Here is a 25,433-nt window from a genome sequence, read left to right as displayed (position 1 = left end):
CCGAACTGTAATACCTGCCTGGTAGGCCATGGAGAAATATATCTGATCAACTAAGCACGCATCCAATCCATTTGGGGAATAGAATATGGTTGGAATCAAGTCGACCTATACAATAACCAGTAGAGAGGAGTAGAACCTCCCCTGTTCAAACATTTCAATGAAAAAAAACATGTTCAGGAGGTCCTGGGTTCGAATCCCAACAGAGACAAGGAACTTTTCTGTAGTAAGATCCCACCGCATTTTGAAGGCCAGGACCCCCAAGACAACTAACAACCTCAATCAATGCGCCTCTTTTATCTTATCTTGTGATTGTGTATCTCCTTTTATTATGTGAACCGTGTATATGGATGGTTTCATGCCCTAGTATAAATTGCAAGGGAAAAGTATACCAACAAGCTGAGTTTATAGGTTATTTTGGGTGTCATTTTTCCGCACATTACAAGGCACTCACAGAATTCTGCTTACTGAAGTGTATTTAACCACCACTTGCAATTGGCTGAACTCAAACCAGGTATTTATAAAGAATATTTATAAACGATCTCATGACGTAATTTATTATATGTGTCAAAAATGTACAGAATTAAACTTGCTACTATGCAATCAACTGCTCTAACAATGCCAGGAGACAAATTATAATGTCATAGAAGGCATGCATTGATGTTTAGTCTGCGGCATGCGAAGTTACCAACATTATTCTACACTACAGTTACTTTCCTTTTATTGTGTTCATTTCTTCTTCTTCTGGGAGTGGATTCGTTCATATTGTGGACATGTTGGACACGTTATAGATGTAACATAGAAACACTTTCTATCACAGTACTAGTACCAGTAGGATACACAACACTGATTCAGAAGTATTTACCAGGCACAGGAACTTGTAAGCTTACGTGTGCTGTTTGTTTCATATTCAGGCATGTTATCTACCTCTAATAATTCACCCTGTCTTCAAAGAATCCCTTACTTTCATTTTGATTGACTAGTATGTGTCCTGATGTGGCAGGTATTCAACGCAAGCCTACCTATTCACCGAGACGGCAACAATAAATTACTGCGCTGCATGTACACCAATCTGATTAAAATGAGATGAAGAAATACAGGTCGCTTGCTGTATATATCCTTCGTATTGTCGTTTTGTTGTTCCTGGAGCAAGGCGCTCACTCCCGGAACAAAAAAAATTCGAAAAAACGACAATATGCGAAGGAAATACTATCAGAACTATCCAGTCACCACATTGTTGTACGTATATGCAGCGAGTTGTACTAACTGTTGTTGATACTTTCATCTCCTGTAATGTTGCACTGTGAGTCAACGAATTATGTGAATAATTTGACAGGCTTATTTATGTACTTACTGTTTACTGAAGAGCCCAAACTGCAGCCGAAAGGTAGGTATACCGTACACTGACCACACTTTCTGTCGTGTCAGCAAATTTATGAATGGGGAAATCCCCTTCAATTCCCACATGATGCAAATACTTTAATATAAAACACTGTCGTCATAAATGGAACCATCTGGGGTACACCTGTCTCCAATTACCCCCCCCCCCCCGGCCCGTTGATGCAACACGTTCAACCAGTCCCCCGTTCACATGGTAGAGGGACTGTTACAGTTATTCAATGTATGGCAAACTATAAAGGTGGTGAATGACAAGGTGTGGTTAATCCCTTATTTCATTTACGTATAGACAACGATTACAACATTTCTTTTAATAGAACTAAAATAGGTTGTCATGGACTTCAGCTGGTAGGGGAGATTTGATTTCTATAGACACATGGTGGTACTTACCGATATTTTGATATTTGCCATATTTTTTCCGTTCTTCCATGCCACACTATGTTGCATACATCTACCAGTATATCATTTTGAGTAGATAAAATTTCATAAGAAATAGAGCTTCTTGTACTCTTAGAGTGTTTTCTTTCTTCAGTATTTGACAGTCGGCAAACTATTCCAGGACATACAGACAACCATGCATAATTATTTCCACTAACTCCCATGAGGCAATGTAAAAATTAAGCTGTCTTGTGGTATGTTTTTGTTCTTCTCTGGACTATGGGTCCGTAATAAAGTTTAAATAAATAAATAAATAAATGTGGCCAACAGCAGATATCGTATGAAAAAACAAGACCAACTTGATGTTTCTCTGAAATTGCAAATAATTGTAGGTGATGTATTATCCTGAAATGACTCTCCACAACCCATAGTTTCTGAAAATGTCTATTTCCTGGAGTGACATTCCCTTTAATAGCCCATAGCTATATTTTTTACAGATGTGAACAAACTCCATACGTTCATGGGTATCTATATATCAACATTGAAGCTCTGTTCTTTGTACTTCTGATTTTATCAATTTCCTACAAAACCATTTTTATTTATTTATATTTATATTTATTACTCTTCATCACACAGTAGACGAGAAATTACACAGTAATAAAAACAAAATAACAATGGACTATATCAAGACAGGAAGACCATGCATATACCAAAACACTGGTGACTAACAAATATTAGAAATATAAAAAACAAAACAATAAAAGACAGTGTGTAAATGGAATGGATGAACAGGTGACAAGCACCTCTACTTGTGTAGTAGTGTCCATTCAACATCAAAAATTCATCGGAAAAGAAATACATAGTGAACATACAAATTAGATATCAAATCATTCTATACCGAACAATTTCTCATCTAGTTCTATGAACATGTTTCATCAAAATACTACAAAAATTGGTGTCACTTTTCTGAATGGTTGTCTGAATCCTTGGGCAAGACTTGAACCATGATTGTCGACCCAGCTGTTTCATTGGGGACCTGGTAGGATAGAGGTTACTATATGAATGTTTTCATCCTACAAATTGACAGAGATTGCAATGGATTGTATGGTACCAAGGGTGTTGAAAAAGTGATGCATACTCTAGATCTGTGCCAGGAATAATTATTGTAATGCATTTTGGATAGTGTGGTAATTTACACTTCTGTGTAAAATTTGACATTATTACTATGATAATTAATCAATGGCAGGACAAACATGGTAGTTTGTTAAAATTCCAAATTTTATTAAAATAAAAAGATTTCATGTGATACATAAGTGTAATCTAAGGCAGTAATCTGTAGCAGTGAGGTACCTTATAATTACAAAGCACTGTAAAAGCTTATCTTTTGTTTTTACTTTTCACTTGCATTTTCTTTGCTACGTTTTATTCAATTGTTGTTTTCTTTCCAATCTTTAGTTTTCAATTTTATTCACCTCTTTTTATGAGTGCACGTGGAAAGTCATATTATTATTATTTATCATCATTGCATGGCAAGTCTAACATGATTTGTAAAAGTTTTGAAAAAGAGTAAAAATGGTAAATGAATTGAATAAAATGAATATTGTCCATTCTCCTCTATATACATTGCGTGAGACATCGTTTATGTTGTAACCTGTTGACTTGTCTAATTGTGAGTTACATCATCACAGAAAGACTAGACGCTATCAACGACAGAGAAGATTTGTGCTACTGAATCCAGGGTATGGTCATGTCAGGTGACAATCATCCTTGGGAGTAGTGGAACTACTTTTCATTATTTTCTAGGAAGGTCTCACTTTCATTTCACTTGATTCCCTGAAATCTGAGGAACGAGATGTACCTCTGGTACACATCTTTGAAAGCTCTGCATTTTCCTTATAGCTTAAATTGGAGAAAGTAGGCATTATTTGCTCAAAAGGTATGTATTTTCTATACACTACAGCAATTCTCAGTGCAACTGTAACATTCGGTCTCTTTTCAAATTCACAGGATTGTGTTATGTGTGGTGGCTGACAACTCATCATTATACTGCTTTCTACGACTCAACAGATTTCTAGTGTGAACCAGAGATGCTGTCACCTGCTGTATCATTGATACCATGAACTACTCCTGTTAATAAGTATCATATGGCCAACAGTACATAAGTACAGTTTCACACTAAATAAAAAAAAGAAACGGAAAATGTTAGACACTTTGTAAAGCTGTATGCCTTGGAATACTTGCATGATAAACAGTTGAGTTCAAAAACTTACACACATGATACTAACCGTACAACTGCGACACCAAGTGTTATTAATCCAATTCATTTTGTTTACTTTCCCTGTTTGTAACAGGTTCAACTCATCCACAGTCTGATGTCGGCAGTTGTACATATTATCCTAATTGTGGATTTTGCATTTGGTTATAACAATTTGATAAAAAAACTTCATGATGTACACATCCTCAAACCTATGTCTCATCTTCTGTGGAAGATTTAAAGGGTATTCATGAATTTAGTTTAACAACATAGTCAATTTCAGCGGACCCTTCTTGGTTGTGCTAATCACGTTACAGAACTGAATGCCGTGTTCAACAGCTAAAAGTACTGTACATTTTGTGTAAATTTTGCTTACATTCATGTTTGGAAAGACAGGGATATAATTAAAGTTACAATTCTTTAAATCACATAGAATGGTATGAATTAGATGTATGGGGTAAAGATGCTTAAGTCATTTTAGGGATGTGGGTTATGTTAGAGGAAGAAAGGTGAAAAGGAATGCTCTCTCTGTCCTTTTTTAAGATGTTGCTTTTGGTGGGAAATTAACAAAGTACATAATGTAAACTGTTTATATTTTGATGGTTTTACTCATTCACACTGACACTAGATAGTACTTGCCTCACTTCAGCTCAATCTCCACTGGTTCTCATACATGCCCACAGTCTCAAAGAATTATCTGTCTCAATCTTATCTGTAGTCATTTCATCATCATTATCACTATCTGTTGCCATAGGAACAGGAAATTTCCGTTGTCCAGATACAGTTGCCATGAGGGGAAGTGTATGATGGAGGCTATAAAACAGACAAATTATAAACAAAGATTGTGATTCAGGGTTTTACATTTATTAACATAGAGTAAATAAAAACGTGATTTATTTGTTGAGCAATCAATGATTTGTTCATAGCATTGAAACTCAATCTAGTACTGCATATTTTCAAAACATCCATCTTAATTCAAACCAAGGAACTTATTATTTCTTATTATTTATGATGGTTAGGAATGGTGAGAGATAGTGCAGCATGTTTTTGTTGGTATACCGGCAATGTGGGAATGTGTTGATAGGTCTGGTTGGATGGGGATACAATCAGTAAGGAAATGGCAAAAATAAACCAAGTAATTAATTTTAGACAAAATCTGTCCCCTTGAGGTACCAAGTTCACAAATTTTACTTTCTGAGCTAATTTAACAATCTGAAACTTGAGACAATGCCTTACCTGACTCCATTAACACTATCATAGTGAGCCACATAGGTTAACACTGGCTGAAGAGTTGGTTCATTGTCATTTGTGTTATCAGTAGTGGGAGATACATGAGTGTCCCACACTGTTAGACTGCCATTATCATTGCCAGATACAATGAATTGTCCAGTGCTGATAACCAAACAAAGCAGTAATCAATCACACATTAGGAGTATACATCAAGTTAATTATTTTACTAATCTATGGAGAATAAAATCTACCTAACTTCCTAAGGTGTTTTATCATGGCAAAGAGCCCTTTTAATACATGGTATGGAAATTTGATGCAAGTTTTTTTCACACATACCTTCTGCTTATAGTAGACTTACCAACCTGCAGTGACATTTGAACCTTATCTATAATCATCAATGCACTGCAGCAGAAATACCCCTTGTATGCAAGTGCACCAATGCAAGTAATCAATGGTACAGGATATGGAATAGTCTACCTAACGCCGTTGTCACAGCAACAACAATTCAGACATTTGAAAAGACGATGGAAGGATCAACCCTTTAAAATTTAACTTCTATGAAGATAAACCCACTCCTAAACAAAATCAAACAGGGCTGACATTAGAGGCCCAGCAAGGCCTACAGTCAGAAGAGGACCGGTAAGTACTTGTAAGAATAAAATAAACATAAATTTGGTACTCTCTATATAATCAACATTGGCAACCTGTATATTATTGATACACAACTTACCTGTCAATATCAAAGTACATTCTTTGGTTGGTATCAGCATTCCGTACCATCTTGTAAAGCACTACACCTGGGTTTCTCAAATCCCAACACAAAATTTCTGGATCCTGTAAAATGTACATTGTTAATAAAAATGACATCACCATTCACAGATATTTTGTAACTGAATGTATGTGAGAATGATTTATAAATGAATTCTCGGCTGAGTGATGTGTTGATGCCCACTGAAATGTGTCCCTGTCTATAGGGGTTGGACAAGATTAGTTACAAGACAACTGTTTCCATTCCCCTTTCCCGTTAGCTAATGACACATATTTTATCTGGTAAATGTATTTGTAATTTGTAATTACCGTATGTATTGTTCGGAATAAATTATCACTATTATCCTTATCCCTTAAAACAAAACTAGCTGCACCTGAAACATTTTTTTTAAAACTGTTTTTAAGCTATAATGAATTACTTGTATTGCACAGTAATGAATCACATGTGAGAAAATGCATTTGTGTCACTGTACACATAGTATGGTGTGATAAATCCAATCAAATTGACTTTTAGGTCCGCACCCAAAAATCAGTGCCGAAATGTAATTACTATTTCAACCTGTTACTCTGCTACTTATGGCTACAACTGACCTCTAGTTAACATGTACACTGTCTAATTATTTGTATTTTAACAAGTTTCAGTGAATAAATTGTTGGTTGTCTAATTGACAAAATAATATTCAAAATACAGTTTATGCAGGTTTAAGGGGTTGTCTTTGTAAAATACTGACGAACAACTGACCTTGGAGGAATAAAAGGAGATGAACAAATGATGTACAGTTAATATCACAAAACCTGAAACAAAATGTTGCCTGGCTCAACAAAAATCTTACCAACAGTGTTAAATTTTATCATCTCGCTCAACTAGGGTTGTTTTTATAGAAACTATTATTAGCCTACCTTCAATTGACATCCGTCAGACCTTATCTGAGTGTCACTACTAGCAATTCGTGACTGCTATGTTAATTTTTAACTATGAAATCTGTACTACTTTCAACAGAAACTATGATAAGACTATCTCCAATTGACAACTGTCAGACCAGTAGCTAGTCTATCTACAGACTGGATTTGTGACTCTGCTAGGCTCATTTTTATGGACACTATTATTAGAGGATGTACATGTACACCTGACAATTCATCAGACCTCAGGCCGAGATTACTTGTAGATAAAACTGAAGTCACAATAGTTTAATCAACAAGACAGATTGGTCAAACAATTCAGTGTAATTCAACAGGACAGTGTTCGGCAGTTTAGTTCTCTATACAATTGGTTGCTTCATGGAACAGTGCTCTCGAGTTAGAACTTTCTAAATTTGATGATTGATTGATTGATTACCAGGTGGGAAATGACATAAATTGATTAGCTTCAAAAGAAAACAACATATACATTATCCCAGATTATACAACTATTCAAATGAAGTCATTATGTACATGTACATCATTAACACTGAACCTACCTTTCTACCACCACTGTACAGCAGATTACCATCTGGTGAAAACTTAAGATGTGTAACACCACCTTGATGGCCTTGTAAAAGATAAACTATCTTATTTTTGGCTGCTTTCTCACTGTATACACCAACTGTAAGACAAAATACAGAATGTATATATGTAGTAACACATCTCAAAATTTAAATATTCGGCAAGGGCATCATCAAAGGTTTGGTAAAAGCATGCCAGCCTGAGGACAGGCATTAAATTGTGATATTGCCAGAGTGCATTTGCTATCAATTTTATTACACTGTTGACTTATTCATATGTTCACTTATCATTCATCACCATTCGTCATCAATAGAAAAGTTTCCCTTTCATGGTGTATTTCCAAATTATATTTGCAGACAACCATTGAATGTTGACATGGCATTATTTGTAGGCGGTCAAGTGTCGATCCCCACAGCTCATTTGTAATTATCTTTATTCAAATTTCTGCAAGAAATACTAGCTTGTGTGTCTCACTGTAGTGACCTTGTCATCTCGAGTGTGCAACACTGGAAAACATGCGCAGAACAGATGTGCAATGATTGATATCATTCCAGCATGCAATAGTGCCAGGCAATAGTCTCTGCATGTGTAGGCAAAATTACTGAGGGCAATAGTCTGTTTAAAGAAGGTCACGTGATTCAATTCTGACCAATGACAGCTTGTGTATGTAAGAATGTTGAGGTGTAATAAAAGAGATTAAACCAAGTAAAGAAACTGTCAGTCGATTGTCATTATAATTTGTTTCTTTGTTGAGTATTACCAACATTGATATTATCAAAATGAACATGACTAATGTACATCATAAAGCCAAAGGTGTTTGATATTTTAGATATAGACAGACAGACAGACAGACAGACAGACAGGTTTGTGTATGGATGTTCTATTCATGGATTTAGGTAAATATGGTGTAACAACAAAACTACAAAATGGTCTTACTTTGTCGCATAGACTGTAACTTTAGGACACTGCACAGTATGCTGAATATCCAACTACAATACCTCACATAAACATTACATCTTTTGAATAGAGTAGAAGATAAAATCACAACCAAAGAAATACTGTAGATGGCTTCCAGTTATTCAACATTTCTTCAATAATATATTGATGGTATAATACCAATGAAAGTTTTCATAAGTTTTACCTGACTTGGAGAATGAGCCTGCTGCGTACATATCTGTTTGCTGGGGATTCATAGCAATACAGGATATGATGCCGGCTTGCCCCATCTTCTTTACTGAAACAAGATTATAGAATACATAATAAGCTATTTACAAATGATCTTTTTATATTGTGAATCCTGTGTGGAATGAAAATAGCCATCATTATGTAGACATTCCTCATGTAACTACAATAATATATGTACTAGACTGGTACCACTCCCTTGGGAGATTTTTTTTTGTAAGTTTCATATTCTTCAAATGTTCTGAGTTTTTTTACTCATTTTATATTTTTAAAAAGAAAAGTGTCCAACTTTTTTTCTTTAGGGCTTACGTGTCCATTCAACTGTTTTGCAATTACTCACTCACTCAGGTCATAATTGGCCCCTATACTCACATGAACAGTTGTTTTTCTTATTTGAATAAAGAATGAAGAAAGCCCTGCAACTTAAGTACTGAGTTTACACAAGTACCAGTACTACCTGAACTGATGCATACACAAGGTTATCTGTAGTTGCACTACACTAGTATATATAAACTCTATACTTACCATGTGTTGGTCTATCCTCACACTGTCTACCAGGTCTATCAGTATTAAATACTTACCATGTGTTGGTCTATCCTCACACTGTCTACCAGGTCTATCAGTATTAAATACTTACCATGTGTTGGTCTATCCTCACACTGTCTACCAGGTCTAATAGTATTAAATACTTACCATGTGTTTGGTCTATCCTAACACTGTCTACCAGGTCTATTAAATACTTACCATGTGTTGGTCTATCCTCACACTGTCTACCAGGTCTACTAGTATTATATACTTATCATGTGTTGGTCTATCCTAACACTGTCTACCAGGTCTATTAAATACTTACCATGTGTTGGTCTATCCTCACACTGTCTACCAGGTCTATTAGTATTAAATACTTACCATGTGTTGGTCTATCCTCACACTGTCTACCAGGTCTACTAGTATTAAATACTTACCATGTGTTGGTCTATCCTCACACTGTCTACCAGGTCTATCAGTATTAAATACTTACCATGTGTTGGTCTATCCTCACACTGTCTACCAGGTCTATTAAATACTTACCATGTAATGGTCTATCCTCACACTGTCTACCAGGTCTATTAAATACTTACCATGTGTTGGTCTATCCTCACACTGTCTACCAGGTCTATTAAATACTTACCATGTGTTGGTCTATCCTCACTCTGTCTACCAGGTCTATTAAATACTTACCATGTGTTGGTCTATCCTCACACTGTCTACCAGGTCTATCAGTATTAAATACTTACCATGTGTTGGTCTATCCTCACACTGTCTACCAGGTCTATCAGTATTGAATACTTACCATGTGTTGGTCTATCCTCACACTGTCTACCAGGTCTATTAAATACTTACCATGTGTTGGTCTATCCTCACACTGTCTACCAGGTCTATCAGTATTAAATACTTACCATGTGTTGGTCTATCCTCACACTGTCTACCAGGTCTATCAGTATTAAATACTCTGATCATCTTGTTGAATCCACTATATATCATGTTTCCATCCAAACTAAAAGCCACAGAGTGTGGTGTTGTCATTTCATCCTACAAGAGTCCATGAAAACTGTATAAGTATGGGTCATACTGAAGACCTAGTGCAGTAATTGTCTTTTCTATTAAAAATGTTCATATTACTCAAGGATAAGAATGAAAATATGAAAATAAAGTGTAGACTATATGATTACTTGCATTGGTACACATGCACAGTACTGGTATTATTATTTGTGCTGCAGTGCAATACTAAAAGTGGGACTTCATACCTGTATGTACACATGTGAAAAAATCACTCAAACACAGGGTAGTATTTTTTATACAACTTGCTGTTTTGGATAAGAAAGTGTACAGATGATGTTGCTATTGTACATACTAAAACATTTTATGAACAAAGTCAATTCAACTGGTGGTATGTAAGGGTACCTCATTACTGGGCAATTTTTATACTTTGACTACTGGAGCGCCAGGGGAAAGTAGCATTGTTTAGTACGGTCAAACTGAGTATCATCCTTCTAACATACAATCTTTAATCAAACCCAATGGACTCTGGGTGGTTCAAACCCTGACTGCAGTGGTAAGAGGAACAGAAGCTATGTGCTTGGGTACCAATAACCCTTGAACTTCCCGGGTAAGGTTCAAACAATTCCATTGGTTGTTATACTTACCAGGTGATCAAATGCTCTGTATGTACATCGTAATTCACCTGTGAAGGCATCCCACATCTGAATAGGGTGACCCCTAGAACTGCTCACAAAGCTGGAACAATTACAAGTAGTGTACTCATTGCTATTAGTAAGTATGATGTAATGTTTTTAATATTATATCATATCACACCATGCAATACCTTGTCCTTCTTGAACATGGTAAAAAAGTAGTCACAGATATTGAGCTCTGTAGTCGATCCTCGCAGTCACTATGATGAATTGAACATTTCACCAAATTATGGTAAAGGAAATAGAAATGTATGCAAGTTTTATCAGATTTCCTTCCTCTGTTACCAAGGTTACCCACAAAATCATGGTACAATGTATAGAAATCTATGAAAGTTTTACCAGATTTCCACCTCTGTTACCAATGTTTTCAAAATCTAGCAACAGCACTGTAATATCACATCACTTACTACAACATCACTTATCAAGTCATTCTTACAATATGGTTACAATGTCTCAGTATGTCACTTTATGTCATCAGAAATCTCCAAGCATAACAGTGACAGTGTTATTTCTTTGATAGTGTAATTAAATTTAAAAAAACCCACACTTTTACAACAACAGAGGGTATAAATAACACAAAATAAGGAAGGTAGGAGACCTATACCTGCAGGTTGTTGGATCTGTAGAATTCATCAGTGGATACCATGTATAGTCGTACACTAGTTCACCAACTACAGTGGTCAATGCCGATGTCATTTCTGGAATATCCATGTACTGGCCTTCATAGATTTCAGTTGGTAAATTAAACAATCGTAATCTATCATCATCACTGTTTGTTAGAATACAGGAACCGTCTGGAGACCTAAGAACACATTACAAAACAACTGACCTTATCGGTGGTTGTAAATTTATGTATTTTCTATAATATGCATCATATTCTGTGTATAACATGCATTGACATGACTTTGGTGTTGGCATTTTCTACAAGTTGAGGAATGAATACAGTATCCAAGCCAGTGCCTGCAGACAAACTATAATAGACAGTTCAAGACCAGGGTTTCAATCCCAGGTTCTCACATTAGTATTATCTTATCAGTGGAGTCATAAGCATTAAATAGGTGTATTCTTTGTTCTAGTCCAACTTTTTCTATAGCTTTGTCAGACAACTGTTTTTCACACCTAATGTTTAATCTTAGAATTGGGCCTTTAAATACAGTCAAGGGTGGTGCTTTACACAGTTTGCTATATCAGTGTACATGTAGTGTAGAGAGATGTATTGAGGGCTTGTAGTTGTAGTGTTATGTATGCCACCAATAACTGTGTACGGAGTGCATAGATTTACATCAATGTAGTATAGAGAAATGTATGGAGAGTATAGTGTCATGTATGTGGTGTCACCAATAACTGTGTATGGAGTTTATAGAAATAATACTTGCATGCTCTGCTACATCAATGTAGTATAGAGTAAAAAATGTGTGGAGTGCTAACAGTGTTGTGTATATATGTGGAGGTCTAGCCATTGCCATTGCCAATTGTGTGGAGTGTGTAGCCTTTACAGGTACATTTGTACATGTACAGTGTAGATGTCTCTTATTGTTTTGCTACAGCAATATACCACATAGAATATGGCATGCCACCACAACCAGCTATCACATAACAATATGGACATATCATACAATTTTATAGTTCTTCTAATTTTCACTTACCATTTACATCCTTTGAGAAAGTTTGACTGTGTTTCTTCAAAGCTTTGCCATGCTCCAGTCAGCTGTATTGGTATACCGTTGAAATCATATCCATATGGACTTGTGCTGGAAATGAAAAGAATGAATCAACACAATTAACAACTTTACCTACATTTTTACAGTATTACTACAAGATTGTTGTTGGTCGAGTGGTAATAGACCACTTGTCACTACATGTTATATTGTGGTATCACTATCAGGTTGTTGTTGGTCAAGTGTTTAACACCCCCCCCCCCCACCACCACACACACCTACTAAATGTGATTAAGATTTGAGCTCAATCTTGGCTTGATTAGATTAACAATAGACAGTAAGAATGTCACTTGACTCTTGATACAAGCACCACACATTTCTGTGGGCACTCTCCTGTTTCCACCTGCATTAACACTCAACCCATGAGGTGAGTCACTGGACTGCTTGGGAGAACAGTTGCTAAACTGAAAGAACTATCCTTTGCACAAATGTAAGTGTCTCTCTATGTCACAGGTTTACAAATGTACCTGGGAAGGTAGTGGGTACACGATGTCAGAGAAATTTTACACATTTTTTGTATACTTTTTAGTTTATAATGCTATACTGCGTCGAGCACTGTTCTCTTCAGTGAGACATGTATGACTATGATAGTATACTTTATCGTGATTATGTAATCACTTTTAACAGCAGTATTACAAAACTGTACATGTACATGAAGAAGTGCAAACTGTATGAATTAGGCATTGAACAGCTGTTACTCAGTGTTGCAGCCAGCCTTTTGAAAGAGTGGGACAGTGTCCCGAGACTTTCATTTTTCTTGGTCATCATAATTTTTTTGGGGGACATTATTATAGAAAAAAGCGCCAATGGCATTGTAGCACAACTGTACAGTTTTTAAAAATATTTAGACACATGCTGATCCATGCTAGATATTTGCTGAATGATTATGCAGTTGCCTATCCAACCCTGTTGTTATCTACAAATGTATGCAATACAGGCAATCATTTAGCTGTTGTTATAGGCGTGATCATGTTGCTAAACATATTTGCATACAATTTTAGTGTGGGTCATCTATGACCCATTACTTCCAAACTTGTGGGTCACATCCAAAAAATGTGTCAAATGACCCAAAAACCCCCTCTGGCTGGAACACTGGTTACTTGTCTACATTTGATTGTTGTATATTTGTGACATTTGGAGAGTATTTTTGATATCATACCCTGTTTGTTGGTAGTCCATGTAGTCATCTTTATCACATTGTAATGTTTCTGTCTTATCATTGAGTTTTTCCTGAGCATTGTTTTGTACTTCGATCTCACTCTCAGTTACTTCCACAGAATTTGTTGGTTTTTCACAACCACTCATCTCCATGGCAACAACTGGTCTCACTACTTCTGTTTCATTCCCACACGTATCGGATGTGACATCCGGTGGAAGTGTAACACTGACATTCTCCACACTCTCTTTATCTACCTCCTGGTAATGTTCTTCATCAATGACATTTTCATTCTTTTCATCGCTATCTGGACATTTTACTACTTCAGAGGGTTTTTCAGTACATGGAACATCAGTATCATTAACAATTTCCGAAATATTGTAAAGTATTTCTTGAGTATCCTGTACTTTACAAGTGTCATCATCTTTTCCGTTACCACTTTCTTGAAAACTGATCAGCTGATCCTGAGTATCGGTATCTTCACATTCAGCCATTACTGTACAATCATGTATATGCCTCACACACTTAAACGTACTTCACATGGACTTTGGTTTCCTCTTTCTTCACATCACAGTGTCCCTATTGAACAATATGTATGATCAGAAAGATCAGTTATTTGTACAAATGATGCTGTTAAACATGAAACAAATCACTATAATATAAATTTATCTTGCTTAATACATAATTGACACAATTAAGCTGAGTTCATACATTTTTGAAGAGTAAAATTTACTGAATATTGAAAAAACATCTATATCATGCTACTACACATATTAACCATTACTACGTGTACCATCCATTACTTGCACCGTTGGATGCACATATATACCAATGGTATGTGCACTGCAATGAAATACTGAAATCATTATTATTGCATACCTGCATGCAAATGATATGTAAATGAGGATGCAATCATTTGTTGTACATGAAACTTGGGGGTTCAAGCAGTATCTTTTTTTAGTGAGATTTGCTGTTTCAGATAAAGGTATGTAATAATAACATGTAACAGCACCCCATTGCATGCGAGTTCTAGTGTGGGTATTGGGGGGGGGGGTATACTCCCACTTCTGTTTGCAGGGTTTTCAGCTGCACTTTCACTTGGTACATTCTTGAAAGTATTAGCTTCAGAGAACACACCAAGCACTCATGTAAATACCCTGAGTATGCCACACTTGCTTGTGATGTCATGATAGGGTTCAGTCATACTATTAGCAAGACTGACATCCAAGAGAGGGTTCACAAAACCTATATCAGGGCCATACACTTCATGCTAAACTATGAAAATCACTTTGACATTTTTGGACACAATGTTCTCATTGTCGAATACTCGGATGTACTTTCATAGTACATGTAGCTATTGCCTTTGTCACAAAAAACAAAATACTATCTCATCAAGGCCCATCTGCTTGGGTATAATTGGGGGCGCCCTTTAGTGGATCTCTTTCCCTCCTTGATGAAGTATTAGTATCGATTTTTACAGTTGACCATTTTGTACATGTAAAGGTGAAGTGGTCTATTTTGCATTCGCACAAAAATCTCTACAAGTGTCTGATAACGTCAGAAGATTCATAATCCGGAACAGAAGATTTCACACCCTCTTTGCCGCCATAATGGAAGCGGATACCTATTTGTTCAGGCTGCAAAAAGCCTAAAGAGTTAAATTAAATGAAAGAATTTGACAATTTCTACCAAACTTGAGAGTGATTGGTTCATTGTGTGTTTCCATGCTGTTGTCTGGCTGCCACTACTTCTCAAAGCATTTTTGCCACTTGCATTGATCAGTAATGCTGCTTTGTTTAGAAAATGTTGGGTAACTATAGTAACACTAAAGAAAATATTCATACTATTCATATAGTCATAATAGTCAAATATTTGAATGGCGAAGGGTCATATTTTAAAGAGGGAAATTGAGGGAGGGTCGATTTTTAGATCAACGTACTAGGAGGAGGACGCGGTCACACTTTATGGCACAGACTGGGGTAGATTTTCCCCGGCCCTCCCCCCTCCTTGAAATTACTGAAGGTTACCTAACGCTACAAATATTGCAGCACTAGGACGTTGTCGGAAGCGAGTCCAGTACTCCGTCTGCACGCAGGACTGAGAGCCTAGGGCCGTGAACGATGCGGACTGCATAATACCACAGACATGACAGACAAGTTTCTTTAATACTTGTCTGTGATATGATAATACACACATCTATTAATGCAACACACAGATTGGTACTCTGACTGTTGTCCCCTTTGTTGTCACCGTCTAGTCTATGAATCGAGTTCAGTCGTGCTGGACTCTTGACAGCTAGCACAGGTCGACTTACAACTAACCATGCCATGGAGAGTAGCAATGAGGTGTATAAGGGGAGGCGGAGCGAACCTGTTGGCGGAGGGTCTATCGACACATACGGGAGGGGGGGGGGTTAACCGTTACAGATTTAGTTCAACTTAGGCATTTCCCATGCCTAATTAAATATCCAAACTTCTGACTACCTAAAGGACACGCGATATATTTGTTACTTACCAACATTACAGCGTAAACAAACAACAATACCTGTCCCTTTCCGTCGACAGCAACACATGTGTTGTGACCTCCATTATGTCGGTACGGAGTAAGCACACTTGTCGTAGAGGGCTCCCCATTGTAACCTGACGAAAACGGCTACTCGGCCAAAACACAGTCCCTCGACACGGACTGTGGCCAACCCATCAATTAATTGACTCTAGCTCAGCCCAAATGTGATTCGTATAACCTGCCCGTAAATCGTTACCTTTGAACTTTGAATCAATCAATGTTGGTTCTCATCTTTGCAGTACTCCATGTCCGCATGTTCTGGAGGGGGTGAGGGGGGGGGGGGGCAATTGCTATCCACGCAAAGGGTCCTTTTTAGTCTTGTATTAGAAAGCAATATTTGTACAGAAAAAGTGACAAACCGTAAAAGACTGGCTAGTTACCTTTCTGTTATAATCATACACAATCTATTTAGTATCTAAAACATGCTTTCCATGCTGTGCATACTCTGCCTGATCTGGTCACTTGTAAAAGTTCCCTGATATCATCATCATCATCATCATCATCATCATCATCATCATCATCATCATCATCATCATCATCATCATCATCATCATCATCATCATCATCATCATCATCAAAGAAGGGATATCTTACACCATGACAAACTTAAACCGTTTATTCTTATCTCTCCATAACGTTTTCTTTTTCACAAATGAAATTGCCAGAGCGTGTACTTTGTAAACCAATCTCGTAGCAAAATGTCGCCAATACCTCACATTATCTGTACGACTGTAAACAGTCTATGCTACATCAACTGTGAATAATTTGTAGCAAACTCTTTCTATTGACACATGTCAACTCATCAATTTAGTAGAAATAACGTACTAACAGTCGATACGTAGTTATTATCCACGTACCCAGTCGAAACTTATAAAATGACACCAGATAATTTAAATGTATTGCAAGTTAACATTTATATAAGAAATATTACAATGCTATGGTGTGTATAGAGTGGAAATGACTAAATTGTAACAGTAAATAGTAAATGTCAAGCTGACGAGTATTTGCCAATGTCCATTTAATATATCATATATACATATAATTCAATATTTATCCTTGTTCCAATGCTATATGCACAGCAAACACTAGAACGGCTACACCATGTAGGGTGCAACCAGCACGAACGTTACTTATTTTACTCGGGTGATTTACATTTACATAAAACAACGACCATTTTAATCAAGTATTTTACTACTACTACTACTACTACTACTACTACTACTACTACTACTACTACTACTACTACTACTACTACTACTACTACTACTACTACTACTACTACTACTACTACTACTACTACAATAAGTAATGGTTAAATGTGCCTCAGCCAAATGCTAGATGACGTGTACCCTTTTACTACAAAACCGAAGTGACTATAGCGTTTCCTTTGGGTGGCATGATGTTTTAACGTCTCACTCACACAACGTTCTTTTATTGATGACTTGCACAAAGAAATATACAGACACAGTTAACACGCATGTACATAAATTGATGCACTTAATCTCACCTAAACACAAATCAACATCACTTTAAGGTGAGACAATGAAGATACAAACACAACAGTTTATTTAATATTTGTGTTCCCAGTGATATACAAGTAGGATATTATGAGCGTGTCTGTATTTTTGTCTGTGTAATTAGTAACAAAAAAATATTTGTTAAAATCGTGCCACCTAATTGAAACTCTATAGTCACTTTGGTTTTGTAGTTTATAACCATTGCCCAAAATATGTATGCACCATTAATGTCCACGAACGGTTGCACCCCAGACCCAGACCACCAAATAAATGATGCCATTGTACCATTTGCGACATAAAGTGAAAGTTTTACTATAATTTTGATGTATTGTTGAACACGTAGCAAAAAGCAAGCGTGTTGAAATAACACACATTTCTCTTTTAAAAAGTATTTAAAAAAATTGTAAAAAAAAGAACATGAATAGATTTTATGAAAATCACTTATCGACAAAATTCAAGGTGTACTGAACATAAGCAAGTGACTGTGCAAAGAAGGCCCCATCCATCTATATATTTTGGAGATGAGTACACTGACTTACCTGAAATCGAAAAACTAAGGTACTTGGTAGCAAGAAAAGTGCGGAAAATGACAAGATTTATTGAGAAAGCATTTTTAAGGTGAGGGGACAACTTGTACATTAATTCATAACTCTTATTTTTGCCTTGTAAATGATATTTTCATTATTGTAAAAAAAGCTCCTCAATCTGTTCCAATTATGTTTTATTTCACTTTAGGTGACATATAAGCCTATTTGGCTGGGAGGTTGTGTAATGTAAATTGTTTTTTCCGGTAGTCTGTTTACCTCATGTCACTATAATAAATGATTCTACTACTACTACTACTACTACTACTACTACTACTACTACTACTACTACTACTACTACTACTACTACTACTACTACTACTACTACTACTACTACTATATAGAAACTTACTTTATTTGGGTCGAATTAATAGTGATCGTTTTCAGTACACAAATTAGGTGGAGCAAACTGTTATTTTTTTAAACACACACACACACACACACACACACACACACACACACACACACATATTCACATTTAAACTCACTTAGCATCTCGTCTCCTTCTTCAATGTCTAAATGGTGTATTAATATTCAATATTCTCACTTTTCCCTTCTCACTTTAAAAATCAGTCGCAAAAGCTATCAACACATCTTAAAGGATAGAATTCATTGATCAAAATCTCACTCGGGTTGTGACAACACTGTCAATTGTGGGTGAAAAGTAACACTGGTTACGACAGTAATGTTCGCTCTGACATTTTTTGACATAAAGGCGCTAAATTTTTTATCAGACTACTGTGAATAAATTGAAACTTGAAATGCCATACACACGAATCTTCTAACGTATTCACTTTAATTATCAAGTTACATGTAGACTAGAGTACAAAATTTGGGATAATAATTTTGATGCGCGTTTTTCAAATGTAAAGGTATCTGTATAACCTTGAACAATTACAGTATTGTTTGTTCGTCGACCGTGTTACTATGAATACTTTATAAAATACAATCAAGGAAATATACGATTGTTGCTCAAATACGTATATTATTCAGCTGTTATTATTTATACAGTGTTTGGATTACTTTTTACTTGTCAAAGCCACCTTTTGTTCTTCAGTCATTCTTGGTACCTACACTACCATTGACAGTTGTACCTCATGCTATTGGGTCTAAATAGAACAAGCTTTTTAGAAGGTCGACTTATTTTCACGCGCACCTAATATAATGCATATTATATGTAATGCGTGGAGCGGAAGTCATGGTGTCGGCCAAGAAGTCCAATAATTGTTATTCTATGACGTACCTCGGTGGTAAGGACGATCCTTTTTTACAGGTAACGTGAAAGATGAAAGAAGAATATCATTCAACTCTGAGCTCAATGCTTTGGTGGTCTTCTTGCTTTGCACTAATAGCTCCGCTACAATTGAGGAAGTATAAAGGACCGTTGTACCGATATGGTTCGATCCAGGGGTAATAATTGTACAGCTCTTCTGAGCAGAGAATAGGAATAGCGCTAAATAATCATTCTAAAAACCGAACATTATTATTAGTATTATTATATTTATCAATATAAATTCCTTTCGTTTTTCATAGACGTTGTTGATTTTCACTTAGTCTCTTAGTCTCTTTATATATGAGCATGGTCTTGAAAACCATAGGCCCACTATTGTAGAGAGAATGTCAAATTGTAAGTCCACTATCGTGCAGAGAATGTATAATTGTAAGTCCACTATCGTGCAGAGAATGTATAATTGTAAGTCCACTATCGTAGAGAGAATGTCAAATTGTAAGTCCACTATCGATCGTACAGAGAATATCAAATTGTAAGTCCACTATCGTACAGAGAATGTCAAATTGTAAGTCCACTATCGTGCAGAGAATGTATAATTGTAAGTCCACTATCGTACAGAGAATGTCAAATTGTAAGTCCACTATCGTACAGAGAATGTCAAATTGTAAGTCCACTTTCGTAGAGAGAATGTCAAATTGTAAGTCCACTATCGATCGTACAGAGAATATCAAATTGTAAGTCCACTATCGTACAGAGAATGTCAAATTGTAAGTCCACTATCGTACAGAGAATGTTAAAGTTACAATTGATATATAATATACAGTAGGCATTGTATTGAATGACTATAATATTACACTCATTAGAATACAATAATCATTTGAATTGTGAAACCACAAGTTAAAATGATTTCTACTAAATTAAATATAAAACACAGTAACGGGGTATCACATAAGATCAGAAAACAAAATGTCGTTTTCCTTGAAGTTCTTTCCTTCCCTATATGAACGTTAATATGCGTGTACAACAATGAATGACTTTACGAGTCGAATGTTGACATCGACGGTCAGAGCAAATCATGACATATAATTTACAATGTGCTACAACGACTTATTGTTGTTGGAATAATCTTACAGAAAAGTATTTTTTGTTGTCTTAAATTTTGAATATTATTTAACGAATGAAGTGCAAGCACGGTAAGATGTGTGGTGAATCATTTTACATGTATATCAAATTTGTAACTTTGAAGACACAACCATCCCTTTAAACTTAAACATAAAATCAATTTTGTTTCTGAGCTTATAAGACATTCGAAAAGTCTCCTAGTTGAAATGAGTTGACGTTTATGTAAAGAATGGAATTTGTCGAGAGAACAGTTTTTATTTCTAAATGAATCGTATGAGTTGCTGTTGATGAGTGGTATGTTGTCGCTTGTTGTTGCCTTGTTTTATTTGCTGGACGTATTGATGTACAAATTACTGCTTGGCTTCGGGGATATCTGGGTATGCCCAGTCTGTGGTAGCGATGTTTGACGTGTAACCCTACTTAACGGTGACCGGAACCTGTTAGAAGCATGCGACCAGTAAGTTAGGCCACTACATCGGTTACTTTCACGGCACAGTTCTCGAATCTGACATACATATTTTCTGTAGTTTGCGTTGAAGATAATGTAGATGAGCGTATTGAACATGCTGTTGCTCATGGCAACCGCTTCCACGATGTAGAAAACTGTTAAATGTTTCCCAATGTTTTCAAATGTTGTGACCCAGTAAAAATCACGAAGTACGCAGTATGTGTAGTATGGAATCCAACAGAGAGCAAACAGCACAACGACTATAATCAGCATACGTATACTTTTCTTCTTTGACCGCTCAATTGCAATCTCCTGTATAGGCGTTAGCTGGCCATCATTTCCTGGGATTTGTCGAAACCAGAGCTTGCGAGCAACCATCGTGTACGTCAATGTTATAATGGTGAGTGGTGTGATGAACTCGGCCAGCAGAAGGAACAACGTGTTGATCTGCATGGGTTTCGGACCTTTCCAGTTGCTTTCACCACATTGTACCCCCATTGAACCATACGGAACCCACGTGTCAGAATGGATTGCCGATGGTAAGGCCACCGTTATCGATACAAGCCATACCACGATTATGACTACCATTGCTTTGCGTGTCGACATACGGGGTTTCAGCGGATTCATGATGATATAGTACCTGCAGAAAAAAGAAACAAAATCAGAACTGTTGGATGTTTGCCATTTAACCACAACTGTAGTTTGAAATGAATGACAGTTCAGAAGGAATACTAGAACCTTAAATCGGATTACCAGAATATTAATATACATATGTATGGTACAAGGTTTATCTGTTAATCCCATTACCAGATTAAACCAAGCCAATGACTATACACTAATATAATCTATAATCGAAACACCGCGATTTCTCTCTTATTGAATTAACTCCCAAACTATCTCTTGACCAGAAAAAACTCGTGGTAAACAAGACAGAACAATCACCTAAAATATGACAGTTTGGACAGGTGTACACGCCATCACGAAATGCTAATACTCGTGTCCATACATGTTACAATACTGACGTACGTATACTACCAAGCTGAGTAAAACTAGAGGAATCCCAAGAGCTTAGTCTAGTTACAAGCAGGACAGTGTATTACATATTAAAAATTTCATTAATGAAGTTTTTAATACGCAATACACTGTCTTGTTTGGAACTCGTCTACCAAGAGCTTTGCTTTAACAAAGCGAAAGATTGAGCTGTCGATCTAAAGATTACATACAAATCAATAAAAGTGATCAAACATTTAGATCAAATCACATCACATCACACACACACACACACACACACACACACACACGCACACTCTCTGTCTGTCTGTCTGTCTGTCTGTCTGTCTGTCTGTCTGTCTGTCTGTCTGTCTACCTCTCTCTCTCACACCCATCCACTCACTCACTCACTCACTCACTCACTCACTCACTCACTCATCCAATCACCAAACCATCCAGCCGGTACCCATCGAAACACGCACTATCAAATCCACGCACCGACCGACCCACCCAACCATCGATTGCGCGATCAATCGTTCAATCAGTCATGTAGTCAGTCAGTCAGTCAGTCAGTCAGTCTGTCAGGCCGTCCATCTAACCTTCCATCCACCCCTACCTCCCTCCCGCTCCTCCTCCTCCTCCTCCCTCCCTCCTTCCATCCATCCATCCATCCATCCATCCGTCCGTCCAAAAAGCCCCCTTCCCCGTGTCTCGTCCATTGATAGGTTTTCTCGCTGTCATATCAGGTTGTTGTCAAGCTTAATCTTCATGCATCTACAATAGAATTACCATGTACGCTGACACTATCTACACATTTATCAAACATGTGAATTACAATTTATACCACGTGTCATCATATAATACTCCATCTTACCTGTCAACGGCTATTGCCAACAAAGAGTTTGTTGACACGTACAGAGATGTCACCTTTATGAAATTGACCAACACACACATGACTTTTCCAAATGGCCAGTTTTGGTTCATATAGTAGAAGAAATTAAATGGTGTACAGATCACCGCTACCAGAAAGTCAGAAAATGCTAAGTTACCAATTAGCAGGTTCGTAATGGTGCGCATACGACGGAAACGGTAAATGACGTAACAGAGCAGTATATTACCAATACCACTTACGAACATTGTCAGTATGTACACGATTCCGACGATGATTTTGGCTCCAAGTGCAGCTTCCGGAAAAGAAAAATGATAACTTGAACCATTGTAGTAATCTTCGTGGTTGTAGTATGCAAGGTAGTAGTCTATATGTTCTCCATAGTCGCCAATATTTGGGTAGTTAAAGTCAAAGTCAGTTGCAGAAGTGTTATTTCCCAGTACCTGGACACCCACTGGGAGAGGCATGATGTAGGTAGTATGTCTGATAATTGATTATTAGATGAATAAATCAGAGAAAAATGTCATTTTATTGTTACAGTTTTAAGTGTGACTTTCATACACTTTACTCTTCCCTTTGACGAGTGGCTTATGGTCCCATTGGTTTGACAGGGTTTTCGAAGAATCGACAAAATATGTGTACAATCTACAAAAAACAAAACAAAACAAAACAATTATAGAAAAGAGAACACAAACAGTCATTCAACTATGATCCATTTAGCCAACAGCACTTGATCATAATCATGTATGTATTGTCCTGAGTACTCTTTCGTCTCATGCCTTCCTTTCTATTTTACTCTTCACATCCCCCATCACTTTGATATCTTTAAAAAACCTCATTTTCCAAAATAAAGCCCTTCCACCAGAGATCCAATAGAAGACAGTATATAATCTATTCAAATCATTGATTGCCGTCTAATTTCTAACTACAAGAATGGCAATATTCCGAGATACATTTTTAGACCGTAGACATACTATAGAAAGACTGATGGGAGCAGGAGAGAGAGAGAGAGAGAGAGAGAGAGAGAGAGAGAGAGAGAGAGAGAGAGAGAGAGAGAGAGAGAGAGAGAGAGAGAGAGAGAGAGAGAGAGAGAGAGAGGGAGAGAGGGAGAGAGGGAGAGAGAGAGAGGCAAACACATGCACATACATACATACATACATACATACATACACACATACATACATACATGCATGCATATACATGCATACATACATACATACATACATACATACATACATACATACATACATACATATAGAAAGACAGGCAGACATACAACCGCATGTCCAAGGACTAGTTTCTAGTATATATATATATATATATATATATATATATATATATATATATATATATATATATATATATATATATATATATATAGAGAGAGAGAGAGAGAGAGAGAGAGAGAGAGAGAGGCAAACACATGCACATACATACATACATACATACATACATACATACATACATGCATGCACATGTATGTATGTATGTATGTATTGTATGTATGTATATATATATATATATATATATATATATATATATATATATATATATATATATATATATATATATATATATATATATATATATATATATATATATATATATATATATATATATATATATATATATATACATGCGTGTGTGTGTACATGACAGTACACCCTGACATGAAGTGGTGATTTTTCGCTTCATACTGCTCAGATTGTACTAATATTCAATGAGTGTAGTCTGTAACTTTATATCAAACTAACAGTGTAATAGTGTATAAACAATGATTACAACAATATTGAGATATATCAGAATTTGAGCTAAGCCTAGGTATTACCCTACAAATCTCAGACTCCCTGGGCGTTCTCTTGTGGATAGAAGTAGCGACATCTTGTCTTCTGATCGAGTCAAACCATTCAAGCTTACAACGTCACAGTTTGTAGTAACTATCTTTTAAGGCGACAACTACATTGTAAGTGTCACGTTGACTGTTGATTGACCCCTGTTTGACATTTGCCACAACAGCTCCTTAACTACCTAAGACAGATTTTCAATTAACAACTCCAAAGACGAATTATATCGAGGAATCCTATATCGTAATCCCCGTCTTAAAGTTTACAAGACCTATATTACTCTAAAACCTGTAGAGATTATCTGGCTCATTAATGTCGTATGGATGGATTGTTAGTTCAGAATTACCAGCTCGAAAAGGTCGGCCTTTAAGAGATACACTACTTGTGGTCGTGTGTATAGATGTGCATGTGGAGGTTCCTCTATTTGGATTTAATGACACAGAGTACTG

General features: G+C 36.5%; 3 protein-coding genes across 3 annotated transcripts in view; all 3 read right to left on the bottom strand.

Annotated features, from left to right (window-relative positions):
• Nucleotides 1–3,403: 3,403 nt before the first annotated feature.
• LOC144441155 (telomerase Cajal body protein 1-like) lies at nucleotides 3,404–16,388 on the bottom strand. The gene is made up of 12 exons (XM_078130692.1): nucleotides 16,309–16,388; nucleotides 13,798–14,373; nucleotides 12,567–12,671; nucleotides 11,525–11,722; nucleotides 10,873–10,963; nucleotides 10,126–10,258; nucleotides 8,649–8,741; nucleotides 7,483–7,607; nucleotides 5,988–6,091; nucleotides 5,264–5,419; nucleotides 4,667–4,840; nucleotides 3,404–3,948 (listed from the first exon to the last, which is right to left on the bottom strand). Exons 2-11 carry the CDS (start codon nucleotides 14,286–14,288, stop codon nucleotides 4,678–4,680), a joined length of 1,659 nt encoding a protein of 552 aa, XP_077986818.1. The 5' UTR covers nucleotides 14,289–14,373; nucleotides 16,309–16,388; the 3' UTR covers nucleotides 3,404–3,948; nucleotides 4,667–4,677.
• Nucleotides 16,389–21,135: 4,747 nt separating this feature from the next.
• On the bottom strand, nucleotides 21,136–23,607 carry LOC144441290 (prokineticin receptor 2-like). The gene is made up of 2 exons (XM_078130849.1): nucleotides 23,126–23,607; nucleotides 21,136–21,901 (listed from the first exon to the last, which is right to left on the bottom strand). Exons 1-2 carry the CDS (start codon nucleotides 23,605–23,607, stop codon nucleotides 21,136–21,138), a joined length of 1,248 nt encoding a protein of 415 aa, XP_077986975.1.
• A 121-nt stretch (nucleotides 23,608–23,728) lies between these two features.
• LOC144441289 (prokineticin receptor 2-like) overlaps nucleotides 23,729–25,433 on the bottom strand; it is a 57,260-nt gene continuing 55,555 nt past the window's right edge. The window contains exon 4 of the mRNA XM_078130847.1: nucleotides 23,729–23,785. Coding sequence (XP_077986973.1) covers nucleotides 23,729–23,785 — 57 coding nt within the window. The remainder of the gene's footprint in view (nucleotides 23,786–25,433) is intronic.

Source organism: Glandiceps talaboti, chromosome 10 (assembly GCF_964340395.1).
Source record: "Glandiceps talaboti chromosome 10, keGlaTala1.1, whole genome shotgun sequence".
Classification (NCBI taxonomy): Eukaryota; Metazoa; Hemichordata; class Enteropneusta; family Spengelidae; genus Glandiceps; species Glandiceps talaboti.
This window is presented reverse-complemented; position numbering and strand designations above follow the sequence as displayed.

Coding starts and splice junctions, on each gene's coding strand:
- LOC144441155 (XM_078130692.1), bottom strand. CDS start 14,288: ATGGCTGAATGTGAAGATACCGATACTCAGGATCAGCTGATCAGTTTT. Junction 10,964..11,524: donor ACAGATCCAACAACCTGCAG/GTATAGGTCTCC, acceptor TAATTGTTCCAG/CTTTGTGAGCAGTTCTAGGG. Junction 8,742..10,125: donor TGAGGATAGACCAACACATG/GTAAGTATTTAA, acceptor ATCTTGTTTCAG/TAAAGAAGATGGGGCAAGCC.
- LOC144441290 (XM_078130849.1), bottom strand. CDS start 23,607: ATGCCTCTCCCAGTGGGTGTCCAGGTACTGGGAAATAACACTTCTGCA. Junction 21,902..23,125: donor TTGGCAATAGCCGTTGACAG/GTAAGATGGAGT, acceptor TTTTTTCTGCAG/GTACTATATCATCATGAATC.